This window comes from Ixodes scapularis, unplaced genomic scaffold, assembly GCF_016920785.2.
Source record: "Ixodes scapularis isolate PalLabHiFi unplaced genomic scaffold, ASM1692078v2 PGA_scaffold0__279_contigs__length_252992795, whole genome shotgun sequence".
NCBI classification, from domain to species: Eukaryota; Metazoa; Arthropoda; class Arachnida; order Ixodida; family Ixodidae; genus Ixodes; species Ixodes scapularis.
In genome coordinates this window covers 180,931,698-180,949,865 of record NW_024609835.1, presented here as the reverse complement: position 1 = coordinate 180,949,865, position 18,168 = coordinate 180,931,698, and the positions used below count along the sequence as shown (strand labels likewise).

General features: G+C 45.4%; 1 protein-coding gene across 1 annotated transcript; it reads right to left on the bottom strand.

Annotated features, from left to right (window-relative positions):
• Positions 1-6,238: 6,238 nt before the first annotated feature.
• On the bottom strand, positions 6,239-6,747 carry LOC121837792 (ice-structuring glycoprotein-like). Its single transcript, XM_042293605.1, has 2 exons — positions 6,455-6,747; positions 6,239-6,353 (listed from the first exon to the last, which is right to left on the bottom strand). Exons 1-2 carry the CDS (start codon positions 6,745-6,747, stop codon positions 6,239-6,241), a joined length of 408 nt encoding a protein of 135 aa, XP_042149539.1.
• Positions 6,748-18,168: the final 11,421 nt, after the last annotated feature.

The following is an 18,168-nucleotide window of genomic DNA, read 5'->3' as shown; positions in this document are numbered from 1 at the left end:
GACGAAGTTGGTAATCTTTCGCGGGCATTGATAAGGGTCACGGATCCACTGCAGCACCAAGACATTTTCACTCAAGTGTCAGCTCTGTCGTGAAAACTGCACCCAAAACAGCTCTGCAGGCTCCATGTAACATAATCACTAGAGAAGATGGCTTAACGAGCAAAGAGTGCCAAGAATGGAGCCAGAGATGGACAAGCAACATGGCAAGGTTGGTTTGTAGAGTTCATATGACTCTCAATTGGGGGACGAATAGGGCTCATGTGTCGAACTCGCTGCCCTGCCGCCTGCGGGAGCTATGTGAGCAAAGGCGACAAAACCTGCGAATGGGTGCACAAGAGCATCCCGAAGCTTGCTTCCAGAGAGAGTGCGACGTCGTCTTCAAGGAAGTGACTAGCTGGGGAACTACCTGCGCAACAAGGATGGAATTCTGCTTTCTGGCACCCCTCGACGAATTCCGAGGACCAACAAGACTGCTAGTGCGCCCACATCTCTAGAAATCGGGGTGCGACACCTGTCTCATAGGAGTGCACATGTGTGTCAGAAGAGCTTGGAGGTCTGCTCAGCCTCGTCTTGCATGCACCAAGGAGGCTGCGAGCTTCGCGTCCCTCCAGTGTGCTGTCGGACGACCAACGTGAGCATCTTCTCGTTTGGACCGAGCGACGCCGGGGCTACAGCGGCTCGGCAACTCGCTGGACCTGCGGGAGTTACGTGAGAAAAGGCGACACGACTTGCGGATGGATGCACAAGGGCGGAGGGGTCCCGCAGAGCTTGCTTTATAAAAGAGTGAAACATAGTCTTCAAGTGCATGCCTAGCTGGGGAACTACCTGCGCAACGGGAATGGAATTCTGCTCTCCGAGTGTAATAAAGTGATTTGCGCACTGAACGTGACCCTATTCACTACTATTATCAGGCGCTGTGTCTAAAGATATGTCTGACGTACCTAGGATGCAAAATCTAAAGATACGTCAGACGTACCCAGGACGTGGAGTTTGTGTCGGGTGTCCTAGCGTGGGCAGTCGGACTGCGGCCGGACGCTCCCGCTGGTGTATTTGCAGCAGTCCAAAAGCGTTCCACGCTTGCGTCTTATCGACCTTGCATAAGTGGTTGGCAGCCGCTTGTCCTGGCCGCCGTGTGATACACGGGCGTGTGCCTGTCATGTGTAAAAACACGGAGTGTCAAGAAAATCAAACATTGTGTCTAGCAAACTACTGATTTCAAATTCCCTGGCTTTTCCAAGCTTTTCCTGACTGTTTTGATCAAATTCCTTGAGTTTTTGAGTCGAAGGATGACGTTTCGGCAATGTCATTCAGCATGGCCGGGCCGACGAGCAATTGACCGCCATGCCGCTTTCACTAGTCGTCTTCCCTTATTTAGCCCACTTTTTGAATGATTCTGACTTTCCCAGATGATCCGAAATTCCCTGTGAGTTCAAGGTTTTCCAGGTGGGCAGACAGCTTTTGAAAGTTCGGCACGCGTTTGCGGGGTTTAGTGATCGGGAAGCTGCTCGAAAACAACAGACTATAAGAGAAGCTGGTACAGTACTGCTTACACGACTGTCGCCCCTTTACAGAAGGCACTTTGCAGGCGACCGGGAGCCGCCGTTTGCCCGGAGTGACCTCTGTCAGTCTTTTGCATGTCACTACGGATCACGTAGTGACGTGGTCCGTAGTTAGCTCAGAATCGAGCAGTTCGGTGATTTTAACACTTCTTTTGGTGTCTCAAATGCGAATCTTGACCGTCGAGCTAAGAAAATTGCCCGGGCACGTCCGCCGTACCGTTAGAACTCCGCGTTCTGGTTACGTCCTATATACCTTTAGACTCCGCGTTCCGGATGGGTTCGACGTATCCTTAGACACAGCGATTATCGAGGAGCTCCCATGGTTAACGAGTGCGGATATTTTAATTAAACTCGAACGACCAAGCGATGTCCGAAGCAGCACCGGTCGGTAGTGATCCGAGCCCGTACGAGAAGCACGGGACCGAATCTAACTTACCCTGACTGAAATAAAAAAGAAAAGCCTCATTCCCTCGTACTTCACGTTATTTCTACGCGGGAGAGCATACAAAACCCTGAAAAACCAAATTCCGCAGATGAAATCCACACACTCCGATCAACACCCACAACGCTTCCGACACGCACTGGGCGCTGCCATCTTATGATGAAAATAATATTAGTGCTGGTGTGCTTAGTAATGGGATCAGCGATCATCTTCCAATAATCATGTTTATCAATAAGAATATGTCAGATAGCGCAGTTTCAAACTTTTCAACAATGTCTCAAGACATAAGTTCTAGGACACTGGAAGAATTTAGAGAAACAATCAGCACTATAGACTGGAGTCCTATGTTTAATTCTACAGATGCTGATGAGTGCTACGATTTTTTTATAAGTACTTTCAAAAATGCTTATTCCACTTCATTTCCAATCAAATGCATCCGTCGAAACAAGAAAGCTAGGAAGCCATGGGTAAATGGTCACCTTTTGAAACTCATTAAAAAGAAAAACATACTTTATGACTCTTTTGTGAAAACACGAGACGAAGAAAAATTACGCGAATTCAAAAAGTTCAGAAATTTTGTTAATGCTCAATTAAGACAAGCTAAACAACTTTATTATGCGGCTAAATTCTACTCATCCTGTTTAAGGCAGCCCGATATGGTCTGGAAGCAACTGCATTCTCTTCTGCGTAGCCAATCTAAAGATACAGCCATCGTTAACATGACTATAAATAATGAAATTATTTCCGGCAGTGAACTTGCAAATAAATTCAATGGTTACTTTGTGAGTGTCGGGAATAGCACTTACAATAGTAACGCCAAAGATAACGTCTCCCGCACTAGCGAAACTATTTTTTTGAATCCCACAGATACTGCAGAAGTATCCTCGGTGTTTATGAATATGAAAAATAGGCGTAGTCATGATTGTAATGACCTCTTAATCAAACCTGTTAAATTTGTACTAGATTTGATATTACCATGCATAACTCATTTGTATAATCTCATATTATCATCTAGTTCCTAAAAACATGCAAGTGGCTAAAGTTTCTGTCCTCTATAAGGGCGGGAATAAAATTGACATGAGTAATTATCGCCCCATATCGATTCTTCCTGTATTTTCGAAACCAATAGAAAAGATAATATATTCTCGACTAATAACCTTTTTTGAAAAATATTCTGTGTTGACGGACTCGCAATTCGGTTTCAGAAGGTGTAGGTCTACAGAAACTGCTTTATTAGTACAAAAAGAGACAATATTAGAAAATTTCGAGAGTAAACTTTTAACGTTGGGGATCTTTGTAGACTTCAGCAAAGCATTTGACCGGATAAATCACAGAACTCTTCTTGATAAATTAGATTGTTATGGTATTCGAGGAGTTCCATTAGCACTCATTTCGTCCTATTTACAGTACCGTTCCCAATACGTTCAAATTAAGAATAACAGATCTTCTATGCAACGCATTAGTTCCGGGGTCCCTCAGGGAAGTATTCTAGGCCCATTATTGTTTATCACTTATGTTAATGATATTGTAAATATTGAAACGTCTGCTAAATTTATTATATACGCGGATGATACCAGCATATTTTTTTCTGATTCTACGGAAGGGGTGCTCACTTTCAAAGCGAATTATTTTTTTAAATAAATGAAAATCGTGGGTAGTTATGAATTCCCTTGTTATTAACACATCCAAAACAAAGGCAGTTTTATTTCAGTGTCCAGGACCACGCATCAGGTTGTCGCGCCATTTGTTTTTGGGGGATTGTGCGATAGAGTGCGTCGATAGTACAAAGACGTTGGGAGTAATATTTTCTTGTCACATGTCCTGGAATAATCATGTTGCCTATATTCATAAAAAGCTATGCAAAGTTGTCGGAATACTGAATAAATTCAGGCACATACTTCCGGTAAATATTAAAAAACTATTTTACAATGCTCTGTTTTACCCTGTGCTCTGCTACTCCCACCTGGTATGGGGTTCGACTACAAAGGGCAACATTAACAAACTACGCCTATTACAGAAAAAGGCACTCAGGATAATCGAAAATGTTCCGCGTGACTATCATTCCCTTCCTCTTTTTGAAAAACATAAAGTCATTGATATAACCAATTTGTATGCACATAGACTGATAGCTAATTATCAACGATCCGTAAGAGAAAATAATGTTATTTCTTTAGATCTTGGTAATCTAGAAGCAAACGAGTCTGTATATCCATCGCGAGGTAGGCCCCCCTGGCGTATTCCCTTTTCAAGGACAAATTTTGGTCTACAAAGATATCGGCACCAGTTACCACTTTTATTAAACACCCTGTTTTCCCGTGATATTGAAATGCACTCCGTTAGTCATTATTCCATTCAAGAAGCTTTATAATAAGTAACCACCACTTTTTTGTATACTGTTGATTGCGAAGTTGAATTCTTTATGTTTTTCTCGTGTTTATCCTCTGTATATGTGTATGCCTATGTATGTGTGCGCATATTCGTTCTTTTTTGTCTGTGTGTGCCGGTGCCGCTCTTACCTTGTTCTGGGGTGCTGGGACTCGTCAAGCTGCAGACCTGCAGCTTTTTTTCCAGCGCCCCTGTCACAAATGTACCGTTTGTGGCAAAAATAAACGAATTTGAATTTGAATTTGAATCGTTGACGCCAGAGATTTGGTCTCGTTACGTCATAGAGTTGGGCCTGGTCACGTGTCTAGTGGTCAAAATTGTACAACATGGCGGCGGCCAATTGGGGGCCACTTTCAGCTGCCAGTTTATCACTCTAAGGCCCTATACCTCGTTGCAATGCACGGTTAAAAAGAAATAGAACAATCTCCAAGGTAGAGGGGTGGAGCTGCTTAAGCATGTAGTTAAAGGGAAGATGGGGCACTTCTACATTTGAGAAAAAACGCTTGAATTGCGTTCATTCGGCCTTTAGAATAATAGATATCAAAATTATATTTCAATGCGACGCGCCGGAGAGCCAGAAGAGCAATTTCAAAATAGGGCTGAAGTCCCGCCTTGGGCAGCCAAAAGAGCCGTCGATGACGTCACGGACAGCGACCGTCTTTCGCGTTTTTCTCGCGTTTAACAATACTTACGCAGCAAATGGTTTGGGTATTCGGGTTCACGGGGTAAAAATACACTAGAATTCACTTCTAACTCATTTTTTCCAAGAAGCTCCGTAGCTTCCCTTTAATGCCATCTGGCCACGCTGCTGAAGGCTTAGAATTAGGAAGAACCGTTTCAAGTTCAAGCAGTGTGAAAGCGGTGTTATATGGCTCTCTTTCGCCTCCTGTTGTTTTGATGGCCTTTTTTTCAGCCTGCACCTTGTTATAATGGAAAGTAGCTGAATAGTGCTCCGAACTCGATACGAATTCAAAATACTCTTCAAAGATGTCTGCCTGCTCAATTAGGCTTTCTGGGCATAGCCCATTTTTTGTTAGGAGAATAACAGAGAATGCTCGATATATACCATTTACTTTATGGATACTATCCCACAGGTTACCAATAGGTGGCGCCAAACAACCGGGGTAAAAGGTCATTCTGAATCATTCTCCTAAAGCACGTGTCTTTTGGGAGGTCGAAGTTATGTTAGAACATCCTATGGATATCCCATATACGTCGCTCAAGCCGTCTGATTTGGGTTAAGTTGCATCCATAAAAAGGGCACCGAGTTAGATCAAAAGTCACTGTGATGATACTGTCGAGAGCTGAAAAAGTGCAGGGATATTTTCACGGGGTTATGAACTAAAAATAGTTACATCGTATTTAGTTGAGTGCGTAGCCTAAGACCGATTTGCCAGTTTCATAAGGCAATCTGCTCGTTGAAACCGGAACACGGCCGTATCGGTAAACTCTAGAACTGTAGTGGTGAGTAAAATGAGATGACAAGCAATGTTAGAAACGGAAACGTTATTTATTCTCGCGTTTTCATCTGGATTTCAACCGTAGAAGCTTCCATGTCTGCCGTAGGATCCGAGCCCGCCGTATCCTCTTTACAGTAGTCATGACTTATCCGCGCCCGTAGCCGCTGTGGCCACGGTAGCCGCCGTAGCCGCCGTAGCCGCCGTAGTCGCCGTAGCCACGGTTAGCCGGCGTAGCCGCCGTGGCCGCCGTAGCCGCCGTGGCCGCCGTGGCCGCCGTGGCCGCCGTGGCCGCCGTGGCTGCCGTGGCCGCCGTGGCCGCAGTGGCCGCCGTTGCCGCCGTTGCCGCCGTGGCCGCCGTGGCCGCCGTAGCCGCCCTCCCCGCCCTAGGAGCCCTAGCCGCCGTAGCCGCCGTAGCCTTCGTAGCCGCCGTAGCCTTCGTAGCCGGCGTAGCCTTCGTAGCAGGCGTAGCCTTCGTAGCCTTCGTAGCCGCCGTGGCCGCCGTGGCCGCTGTAGCCGCCGTAGCCACCGTAGCCGCCCTGGCCGCCCTAGGAGCCCTAGCCGCCGTAGCCGCCGTTGCCGCCGTTGCCGCCGTTGCCTTCGTAGCCGGCGTAGCCTTCGTAGCCGGCGTAGCCGCCGTGGCCGCAGTGGCCGCCGTAGCCGCCGTGGCCGCCGTAGCCTTCGTAGCCGGCGTAGCCTTCGTAGCCGGCGTAGCCTTCGTAGCCACCGTGGCCGCCGTGGCCGCAGTGGCCGCCGTAGCCGCCGTAGCCGCCGTAGCCGCCCTAGCCGCCCTAGCCGCCCTAGCCGCCCTGGCGGCCGTAGCCTCGGTATCCTCGGTAGCTTCGTAGCGTCCGTGGTTCCCGTAGCCTCCGAGCACGCCAGCAAGGGCACCGACAACAGCCATGATGAGGATAGTCAGAGAAAGCTGCAGGCGAATTCCATGATGAGTTTAACAAGTCGCAATGCGACGTTTTTAAATCAGTATTCAAGTCTACATATTTGCATACAGTGACCATTATCTGTTTTTTATATTTGATTAAAAAAAACCTTTGGGTGGAACAAGCAGCACTCAATCACGGAATTCTATAAGATTCGCGTTTATTTTTACTCCGGGCGTAACTTTTTTTTAAAGAAATTTTGAAACCTTGGATTACCCCAGAGTTGCTGGACAAAAAATTCAAGTAAAATATAGTCCTTTTCTGCAAGTGCGCCGCCATCTTGAATTGACGTCACTTCCAGTATGGGCGAAAACATTGTTTTACCTTTGCCACGCCAAAAGAAGGCATTTAGGATATAAGCGTAACCGTCGCACTTTCTCGTTTTGCCTCCCCTTTATTTTTTTACTATTTGCAGGTTGAAACGTTGGATTATTTTTTCGTCGCCCATACCGGATACGCCTATTAGGTGGCGGGGGACGAGAGTACACAGAAAAGGTCTATAAATTATATAAAAAGATTTTTAAAAACGCGTGATCGTGATTTGCTTAAAACGTTCAAACAATATTGCAACAAACTAACAGAAGAGATTAGAAATGCAAACGCAAACTATTTTGGCGACATTTTTTCCAAGTGCGCAAATAAGGCAGATGTAATGGGGAGAACATAGAACACAATAGTGAATCGCTCTTGTAAACCAAAACCAATCGCGAAAATTTGTCTGAACAATCAAGAATTGAGTGAAAGCTGCTTAGCTAATGAATTTAATAACTTCTTTGTCAACCTCGACAGAGGTAATTTTGACAGTTAATTTTTAATTTAAATGACAGGAGCATATAGTAAGTCTTTATTTCTAAGCCCGGCAATAGAAACTGAAGTGAAATCTGTATTTCTAGGACTATATAACACTGCAAGCTGCGATGCAGACGGTATCAAAATTATGCCCGTAAAGTATGTTTTAAATTTGGTATCGCCATATCTAGCTTACACTTTTAACCTTTGCCTACTAGAAGGCGTCTTTCCTAAACGAATGCAAACAGCAAGAGTCACCGTCTTGTGTAAAAAAGAGAACAAAAACGATATGGGGAACTATCGGCCTATATCAATATTGCCTGTTTTTGCGAATGGACTGGAAAATATTATTTTATCTAGAATGTCCAATTTCTGCGATAAGCATTCTATATTGAATGACACGCAATACGGTTTCAGGAAACATCGGTCTACAGAACTCGCCCTTAAAGAACAGAAAGAATTCATCCTAAATTGTTTTGAAAACAAAACATTATCACTTGCAATTTTAGTTGATTTTACAAAAGCCTTCAATTTTTTGAATCATGACTTGCTATTAAAAAAGCTGGAAATTTATGGTTTCCAACGAAACGCTTTAACGCTCTTAACATCGTATCTAAGTAGTCGAAAGAAATGGTCACTCCTCCGATATAAAACCAATTTTATAAGGTGTACCACAAGGGAGTATCCTGGGTCCGTGTTTATTTGACATATACTTGAACGATATAGTATAAACATCAATAACGTCGCAAAATTTGTTATTTTTGCAGATGATACTACATTGTTGTTTTCCGAAAAATGTCCCTCTGAACAAAATGTCCCGAGCAAATGCTAACCTTGTAAAATAGGAAATATGGACTCTGAGCAACGCGCTAAAAATAAATACAAGTAAAACTAAAGCTGTCCTATTTCACCCAAAAAACAAAATTATACGCGTTTATGAAGATATTAAATTGTCTGATTTGAAAATAAGATTAGTCAGCACCTTCAAAACCCTTCGCGTAGTCTTCACGGAGCGCATGACTTGGGAAGAACATACAAATTACGCCGTCTCGAAATTATCGAGTATCATAGGTTTAACTTACATTCATCGCCACATTTTACCTACTAGAGTTAAACTTCTCGTACATAACACATTATTTTATTCGCATATAAATTACTTCATCTAGTAGGGGGAAACACGACCCTCCAAAATTTGCAGAATGTTTTTTACTGCAAAAGAAAATGCTAAGAAATATAGATAACGTTCCGTGTGATAACCCTTCTGCACCGACTTTTCAAACACATGGCGTAATGAACATTCATAACATGTATTCATTTCGTTTAAGTATAATCTATAGACAGGAAGCAAAACACAACATGAATGTTCTTACTCAGTTAGCTTGTTTATGTAAAAGAACAATCACATATTCCACACGTAGCAATGACATATGGAAGATTTATTCGTGTAAAACGAGTTATGGTGAGCCAATGATGCAACGCAAGCTCCCAGAATTGCCTAATTTCAGTAATAATTGCGACATACAGCTAGAATCTACATCAAAAAAGATTTGAAGTTTTTCTTTTCTAACACGAGTATGAAGTTATGAGCATCAAAGTGTTATGGTTGTAAAATGTTTATAGCCAATCTCATAAAAAAAAGCTTGTTGGTATGATTTATACAGAGTGTTTCTGCGCGATGTGCTGTACTGTATGCCTTTTTGTTTTTGTTTTCTACATTGTATAATTTCTGGGGAGGTCGTCAAGCTGATTTATCCAGCTTTTGTTCCCCAACTTCCCACATCTCCCGGATGGAAAATAAAGGCAGTATTATTATCATTTCGTCCTAGTGTCTTGTTCTCAAAAGTGCCTGTTCATTCTCAACCCGAACGCCCGGTGCTCGAATCTTCTGGACCGAAATTTTGCGATGCCGACACACACTAGATAAGGAGCTCCCTATGACCTTGTAGAGTAAGTCTCGCTCTCGCTTCCTATTGCGCCGCTGCATCGGCGCCCGTTTTTCTGCTGTCTCGACGGTCATTTTTTTATTTTGTTTGGCACAATATCGCCGATTAAGCCATTCTTTTCAGTTCATTATTTATCGCCTCTTCGCCTTACTCCGAGACATTTCTGGTGGAGGTGCGGGATACCACGGCCCACGAAGCGTACCCCTCCGAGGCATCGCAGCGCAAGCCTATCCCCTGCTTAAGAAGACCGTCCATGGAGACAACCGAGACCCAAGGAAGCCACCGCATCAAATATAAGCCCCGGAATTCAGACTTCTACTGAACCCCCAGTGGAAGAAGTCGACGAAAACAACTATGACTTCCCGGGCCTGCAAATTGAGACTCCCGCCGCTGCCCCGTCCGTCGTTTACCGGCCCGTCGACTCTCGTACGCCAACGCCCTCCCACGGCGAGATCCACGAGGACGTCGAGGATTGGATCCAACACTACGAGCGCGTGGCACGCCACAACGGTTGGACTGCCAAGCATAACCTACAGAACCTCTACTTTTCGCTCGAAAGTACAGCGAGGCACTGTTTCGACAATCACGAGGCTTCGTTCACGTCGTGGGACATCTGCGTGGCCGAGTTGAAGCGAACCCTTACGAGCCAACACTTAGAGCAGTGGGCGGAGGATCTGCTTCAAGCACGGATTCAGGCCCCCAACGAAAGCGTAATCAGCTTCGTTGAAGATGTACTATGCCCAAGTGCACGAGCCGACCTGCAAACCACCGACGACATAAACTTGCGCTTACTCATAAAAGGCGTGAAGTGCGAAATCTTCGGCGGACTTTATCGCAACCCCCCGACGACCGTTGAAGAATTTTCGCTCAAGCAACAAACATTGAGCGGGGCGAAACAACCACCGTCTAACCGAAGATTCGACTCTGGTATCGGCCAGCTCCGAGTTCAGCACCAGGGCTGACAAGCTTCGCGATATCATCCCAGTTTGATTGATTCGTTGGGGGTTTATGGCGCATCAGCATCTAAGGCTATAATGCGCTAAGTTTAGACTATTGCAATTCGAATTTAAGAAGAGGAAAGAGCTGTAGTAGCGAAATATGTGATAAAACTATGAACATGAATGCTTATACGTGTAAACAATCTGACAATGCGTCTAGGATAGAAAGTTAAATCACAGTCGGTGTAGACGGCCGATATCTGTGAGGAAATTAAAAACACAACTGTATGGAATGAGCGGTTCATCATCTAGTAGTAGGGCAAGGTGTAGTGGAATCTGCTTTTTATAAAGCAGTGAAAAGTGTTTATAACGGCATTCGTCCTACATAGGGCATTCGATGAATATGTGCATAATACTTCAAGAGGAAACTTAACGTACACATTTAGGGGCATCCTCCCCGCTCAAATGGTGTTCATGTGTGAGACGGGTATGACCGATTCGTAACCTACGCAGTATGACTTCATAAAAGCGCTCCCGATGTCGGGCACTCTCCCACTCGCTTAGAACAGGTTAGATTGCATGTAGTTTGTTGCCGGTTTCATTGTTCCACTGCAGCTGCCACTTTGCTTTGATGCAACGTTTAAGAGGGTTGTGGTAATCTTTGTATGGTATTTGGTGTGTGTCAATTTCTCTATCATTAGCGGAGCTAGCTGCGCAATCAGCCGCTTCATTTAAAGGAATGCCAACATAGCGAGGAACCCAGCATAGGATTATGTCAAGATTTTTATTTGCAGCCAGGATAATCTTGTTCTTTAACTCAGAAACACGTCGGTTTTTTTACACCGTTCATTGATGTGACTGCCTTTAGAGAGCTCAAGGATTCGGTGTATATTACAGCGTGAGGAAGCCGTTTTTTTATTATGTAACCAACAGCCAGCAGCAAACCATAAAGCTCTGTTGTTAGTATAGTGGCTTTTTAATGTTTCTTTTTACCTGATTTACCAGTGATCCCACCATAGCCTACTACCGAGTCTTTTTGTCCCGTCTGTATAAAAATTGGCGTACTCGTGGTACCTGGTTTGAAGCTCAAAGAATTCCTGCCTGATGAATCCTTTTCGTTATACTTGGTGAGTATAAGGTCGCAATGCTTGTGGCAGTTGTTCCATGGAACTATATCTGGTGGGTATTAAACTAACAGAGGCTTTGCATCCATCTCAACAGATTGTGCTGCACTAATATTCCTCATAGAAAAACAGGAAACTATGGAAGGTTCGTCTTGAAATGTGCGTTCAAACTTGATAGTCTCAATATTATCTCGAACGGGGTGCTCCGCGACAGAACGTACCCTGACAGAGTGCATAAAACCGAGGGAAAACCTTCTATATTCCAGGGACTTTTGCTTCCGCATAAAGGCTAAGCACTGGGGAGGTGCGAAATGCACCAGCAGACAATCGCAGTTTCTAATAATGAATAGGATCGAACATTTTTAGAACTGATGCCCGAGCAGAGTTATAGACAATACAACCATAACCAAGTGAGAACGAATGACTGAGCGGTAGATACGCAACAGGCGCAGTCGGTCAGAGCCCTATGATACATGTGAAAGACCTTAAGGGTGTTCAAAAATTTAAAACACTTGAGGTTTAAGCTTTTAATGTGTGGAACGAAAGTCAACTTGAAACCAAAAGCAAGGTCCAAAATCTTGCGTGCATCTTTTACATCAATAGGTGAACCATACATGCTGAAAGGCGGTTTCTGAAGAACCCCGTCGGCGAGAAAAACTGCAATAGGCTGTTTTTTTTTTTTCAGGAGAAAGTTTAAAACCATTTTTATTGGCCCATCTGACCAAATTGTGAGCCGCAAGTTAAATCCGACGTTCGCAAATTGAGGAATTACAGGACGAAACGGAGATCTGGAGACCATCAATATATAAAGAATATTGCCCTGAAGGAGTAATTGCACGGCCAATGGAATTAACTTTGACAATAAAAAGAGTGACACTCTGTAGACCGCCCTGAGGAACTCCATTTTCTTGTAAAAACTCCTTAAAGAGAGATTTCCCCAGCTTCACTCGGAAAGAACGGTGCTGCAGAAAACTCTCTATTGCACTCAACATTCGGCCACGGAAACTCAGATCGAATACATCTTGCAGTATGCCGAAACGCCAAACCGTGTCGTATGCCTTCTCCAAGTCAAAGAAGTTGAAGATACACTGTTGCCTGTTGACAAACGCCTCACGTATGAAAGTCTCAAAGCGGACGAGATGATCGACAGTGGACCGTGCTGAACGAAAGCCACATTGAACTTATCAAGGCAGTTGTTTTTTTCTAGAAAAAAACATGAGACCCTTGTAGATCATCCTTTTGAATGTCTTAGAAAGACAGCTAGTTAGAGCTATAGGTCTGAAGCTAGATGCACAAGAGGGATTTTAGCCAGGCTTCAGCACTGTCACAACGACAGCGATCTTCCAATAGGATGGCAAGTGGCCCTCGAGCCAAACTATATTAAAAGGTACAAATTTAGCTCCATAGTGGATGGATGAAGATGTGCGAGCATTTTATAATGCATAACATCTGGTCTAGGAGCAGTTTGTTTGGAACATAGAAGTGCCATGAGAAGTTCGTATAATGTAAATAGAGTATTAAAGGGTTCGTGCATGCCACCTGATGTGATAACAGCTATTGTTCTGCATTTATCTTGGATCGCTGAAACGTTTGAGTGTAATGTCGGGAATTGGAGACATACTCGAAACGCTCACCGAGGACGTTGGCCTGTTCCTCAAGACTAGCAGGACACACTCCATTACGACACAAGAGTGGGACAGTGACTGCCCAGTAAGAGCCGTTAATTTTATGTATGCGATCCCACACTTTCGTTGCACATACAGTGCTGTTAATTGAGGAAGCCTACCCTCTAAAACTTTTTTCATTCGATTGCCTTCGAATATGCCTCGCCCTGGGCCCTTTTTCTTTTAAATTCAATAAGATTGTGTGTTGTAGGGTAGCGCCTAAAAATACCCCATGCTCAATTTTGTTCTTTTCTGGCCAAACGGCAATCTTTGTTTCACCAAGGCTTAGGTCTCCTGGGTAGATGTGAGGAAGTCATGGGGATGGAGAGAATGGCTGCCTTTAAAATGTGCTGAGTGATATGTTCAGTGGCTCTGTCGATATCAAGATCGTCAAGTGATGTGCATGTTAAAAAAATAACCGCATCTCAACGTGGTGAATGATGTTGATTGGGGCGAAGCTCTGGTGGTGCTGATGATACTGATTTTGCTCATAGGTAGTGCTGATGGTGCTGATTTTTTTTATTTTTTTTATTGCTCATAGGTAGTGCTGAGTTCCGGGTTGCCGTTTCGACTTCATTATTACTGTTTTATGGTCGGTGAAATGCAGAGCCGGTGGTTCTCCTAGCGGATCAGCTTGGATCCGCTAGAAGCCGTGGGAACGCATCTCCACCGCTTTAGTCAACGGTTTATGTCAGCAAGAGAATGTGTGGTATGGATCGTGGTTATATACGCAGTTGAGCATTTGACCGCAGCGCCCTCTCGTCTATAAACGTTGAGCCAATGCATGCAAAATTTAACGTTATTATATACGCATTTGACCGCAGCGCCCTCTCCTGTATGGACGTTGAGCGGCTACATGCAACGTTTCATCCATGACATCCCCAGCTCTTGAGTTACTACCACATCTCAGAGCCCCCTACTCGTCCCGCAGTCGTGGCCGAGTGGTTAAGGCGATGGACTAGAAATCCATTGGGGTCCCCGCACAGGTTCGAATCCTGTCGACTGCGCAAACATTTTTTTTTTTTTTTAAGAAGACAGATGGGATGGGCGATCGATCGACGCCGGACAACGCTAGACCCTAAAGACCCTAAAAAGTTGATTCTTTAAAAGTTGACCAGTTGGTGTTTTCGAATTTCCAACTAGGAGAGTGCGTTGGGACTGTCATAGGAAGATGGTTAAGTTAAAAAATGACGGGAAAGTGGTCACTTCCGTGAGAATTCGGGATTACCTTCCATAAAAGCAGTGGGAATAATGATGGGTGACAAATGGACAGGTCAATGGAAGTAAAAGTGTGAATTGCTGAGCTGAAATATGTAGATTAATCTGTGTTTAGCCGGCACAATCCCGTAGAAAGCAAAAAACGTTCGACTAGGGCCCCTCTAGAATCCAGTCTGTCACTACGCCACAGGAGATTGTGTGCATTAAAATCTCCTAAAAGTAAAAAAGGTGAAGGAAGTTGATTAACAAGGTCTACTAGCTCCTCCATAGGTGGGAGGTACATACAAAAAAAAACAGACTTTGATTATTCGATCTAACAGAATCCGTGTAGCCACTGCCTCCAGTGAAGTCTGCAGGGCCACCTCGTTACAAGGAACCAAACGTTGCACAACCACCGCAACACCTCCAACTGCGTGAGCTGCATGTGTACGGTCCCTACGAAACACCTGGAAGTGTTTTAAAACATTAGTGTGTGGGGTCTTGAGGTGCGTTTCCTGTAAGCAACATGCAATGGGGCCGGTGATCTTCTAAAAAGTAGCTCAGATCGTCGTAGTTCAGTAGGAGGCCTCTGAAGTTCCACTGAAGGAAGAAAGACATTTATCTTCAAAAAGTAAACGGTTCAATATATGCGTTATACAAAAAATAGTGAAATGTAGTTTATATGCCTTTTAGTGCCACAATCCGTAGGATAGTTTTATTCTTTGCAGTGTCCTTAGATAGCCCTGCAGCGTCGCAGGGAACCGAGGAGACAGACCCTGATCTAGAGAGAAAAAGGTCCTCATCAGAGAGAGTGATGCTCTCATCACTTTTTTCATCCAATGAGACCTTTGGTCCTTTGGGCGGCAGAGGTGAATATGACCGCCCAAGCTTTGAAGAGCTGCCAGAGGCACGGGGAGGTAGCCCCCGACCCCAGCCAGAAGGGTCAGCTAGAGCCGGTGACGGCACGCCGGGATCTTTGGAGGGTGCAGTACCCCTTTTTAGAGAGCACAACAACCTCATTAGGGCATGAAGGCGGTGGGCTGCCCACCGTCTTCGGACGTTCGTTAAGGGGTATTCACACGAAGGAGAAATCCCTGGGATTTCTCCCCGGCACGCGCATCCCCCGACGAAAACGTCAGGATTTGCGATGTGCCAAAGTCTCGCGTTTTCATCTCGTGATGCGCGCGTGCCGGGGAGAAATCCCCGGGATTTCTCCCTCGTGTGAATACCCCTTTTGAGGACCCTTGTGGAGAAGACAGGTCTTCCGGGGAAGTGTGCGTCTCCACGGGTGCCATAGACAGTTAGGGTCCCCTTCACACTGCCTGGGCATATGAACCCCTTGCCTTGAAGGCAAACTGTTATTTGGCGTCTTGGTAGCTGAGATTGTGTTTGACGTTAAAGGGGCGATGCAGCAATTCTTGTACTTTGCGCGAATACCGGTTATAACGGATTCCTGGCGTTAATGACCTGTGAAGCACCCCTTCGTATTTCACCACACGCAAACCAAGTCGCAGAAAAAATTAAAGAAAAACGAGCAGCGTTCACCTTCTCAACTTGTAGCCAGAACAAGCGGTGACGTGATCTGGAGCCGATTATTTGCCGCCAATGTTGATCATGGCCACGCGCTGGGGTTGGCAAGTCACAGGACACGCGCTGAGTTCCAGACATTGTAATGGTTCGGCTATTGTCTTCTCTGCAGCAATTGGACACGGGCGACTACCCGAATGCTTCTCGAGCTATCGATTATCACGAGCCCAAGTCGAGTGTTCACGCAGTGCTCGGGTCCAATTTATGAGCCGCATTCAAATATCGTCACTCGGCGGAACTCGGAGCTCTGAGCTACGTCATCAAGTTTTGTGAAGGAGAAATTGAATGAAAACGCTCGCCTTGGTCCTTGAAATTACACCGCAACAAAGGAGTTTCTCGGCCATTGGCGTTGCGTGCGAATATCATTGAGTCACACTAGTGCCAGTAAGCTCGTGTAAAATAAAAAAAAACAAAAAAACATTCCAATTGAATATCATTGCACCGCCCCTTTAAGTGTGATTATTTCTGTCTCATCCTTCCATTTCGGACATGTGCGAAAAAACGCGGGGTGCACGTGTGGTACGCCACAGTTTATGCATTTATGGTCATTTTCACATATGTCAGCGACGTGGTCAGTGGCGGTACATTTCTGGGCAGGTTTCTCGGCCACGGCAGTTTCGGGAACCATGCCCAAAACGCTGGCAACGAAAACACCGCTGGGGATTTGTAACAAAAAAACAGGCTCTGCAGTTTAGATGCCCTGCCTTCACGGTGGAAGGCAGAGAGGGTGGAGTTCAAATGTCAGGACTAGTTGTCGGGTTGATATCTCTTGTCGGTCTCGTCGTAGGGTGATTCGCCGCACGGCTACTACAGCACTCCGACGCCGACCTTCAAGGATTTCTTCTTCAGTACACTGATGCAGGTCTTCCTCGGAGATGACGCCGCGGACAGCATTCAAAGTGTGGTGCAGGGTGTGGGGATTGTGATCCCTCAACATTCTGTCGCGTCAGCGTTTTGGCGTGCCGTGGCGGCCGCGCTGACGTAGCGAGAGGTGGCGCTGCTTACCACTGTGAGTGGCTTCCTCCTTTTCCCCCTAGGGGAGATTTTCGTAACGAACCAACACGACCTAGAGTAAAGGCCGCAGCGCTCTGAGTTGTGACGTCACGGATTCACGACGAGTGGGCCAACCTGAGAGGAAAGCTTCTCCGCAACACATGCTCTCTTTTCTTTTTTTTTTCTTAAATGTGTTTTCCCAAAGACGCCAAGCGGCGCATGCTCCGACCTTTTTTTGTTTATGTTTTAATGTTTTAGCTTTCTCCGAGCCCAGGGTTCTCCCGGGGCAGTTGCGCAATGGACAATTTTTGTCTCCTTTGCGCACGGCGGCTTGCACAAGTCTCGCGGCGGGACTACGATAACCGTCACTTCTCTTTTGTGTTTGGTGTGCGCGGCGGTTAACGCGTAATGGTTGTCAAGTTACGGGCGGCTTTGGGGCTGGCCTTGTCTCATAAGTGCTGTGTCCCTGGGTGCCACGGGAACTATGAAACGTCGTCGAAGAAAGTGTCTGTGTTTAAGTTCCAGGAGGATGAAGAACTGCGAAAAGTAGGAGCTTGGACGATTCCTCGAAAAAACCTTATTCTATCGACGCATACCAGGGTCAAAACTCTCGTATCTTTTCCACATTTTTTAAAATTATTTAATTTATTTAGATGAATTTTACGTTGACGTGGCAGCGAAGGCGACAAGCACAGGCTAGCTCTCGCTTTTAGTTTTAGAAACGTATCTTTGTAGCGCAAGCTCCCCTTTTCAAAACCACGGTAAAGAGCCTGTAGCCTTCGCTCTACGTCCCCGTCTTGTTCCTACATCTGTGGCGCATATTATTAAAGGAATCAATGAAACCTTCGAGGTCTCGGAATCCGAAGGAAATTTTATCATGGACGCCGAACAAAGTAACGCGACTCAGAGACGACTTTCAAGAACCAGTGACTTGTGCAGAAGTTGATCTCAATGTGCATTTATTGTGCAGTCTTTTTGACTGGCTGGACATCTGGCTTGACGTATGGGAGAGTGAGAACCTCACCAGTGGCACGATAACCAAGGAGACTCACGGAGCAGTCCGTCAAACAACCCGTGCACTTGTACAGATCACCGAATACCACTTCACTGAACTCGGGCTGAACTATGTCGTGCTGGGAAAGATTTAGAATG

What these genes read in the sequence shown, in the direction of transcription:
- LOC121837792 (XM_042293605.1), bottom strand. Translation starts at nt 6,747, where the DNA reads ATGGCTGTTGTCGGTGCCCTTGCTGGCGTGCTCGGAGGCTACGGGAAC. An exon ending in ACGCCGGCTACGAAGGCTAC is followed by an intron (nt 6,354 to 6,454) that starts GCCGGCTACGAA and finishes CGGCGGCTACAG; the next exon opens with CGGCCACGGCGGCCACGGCG.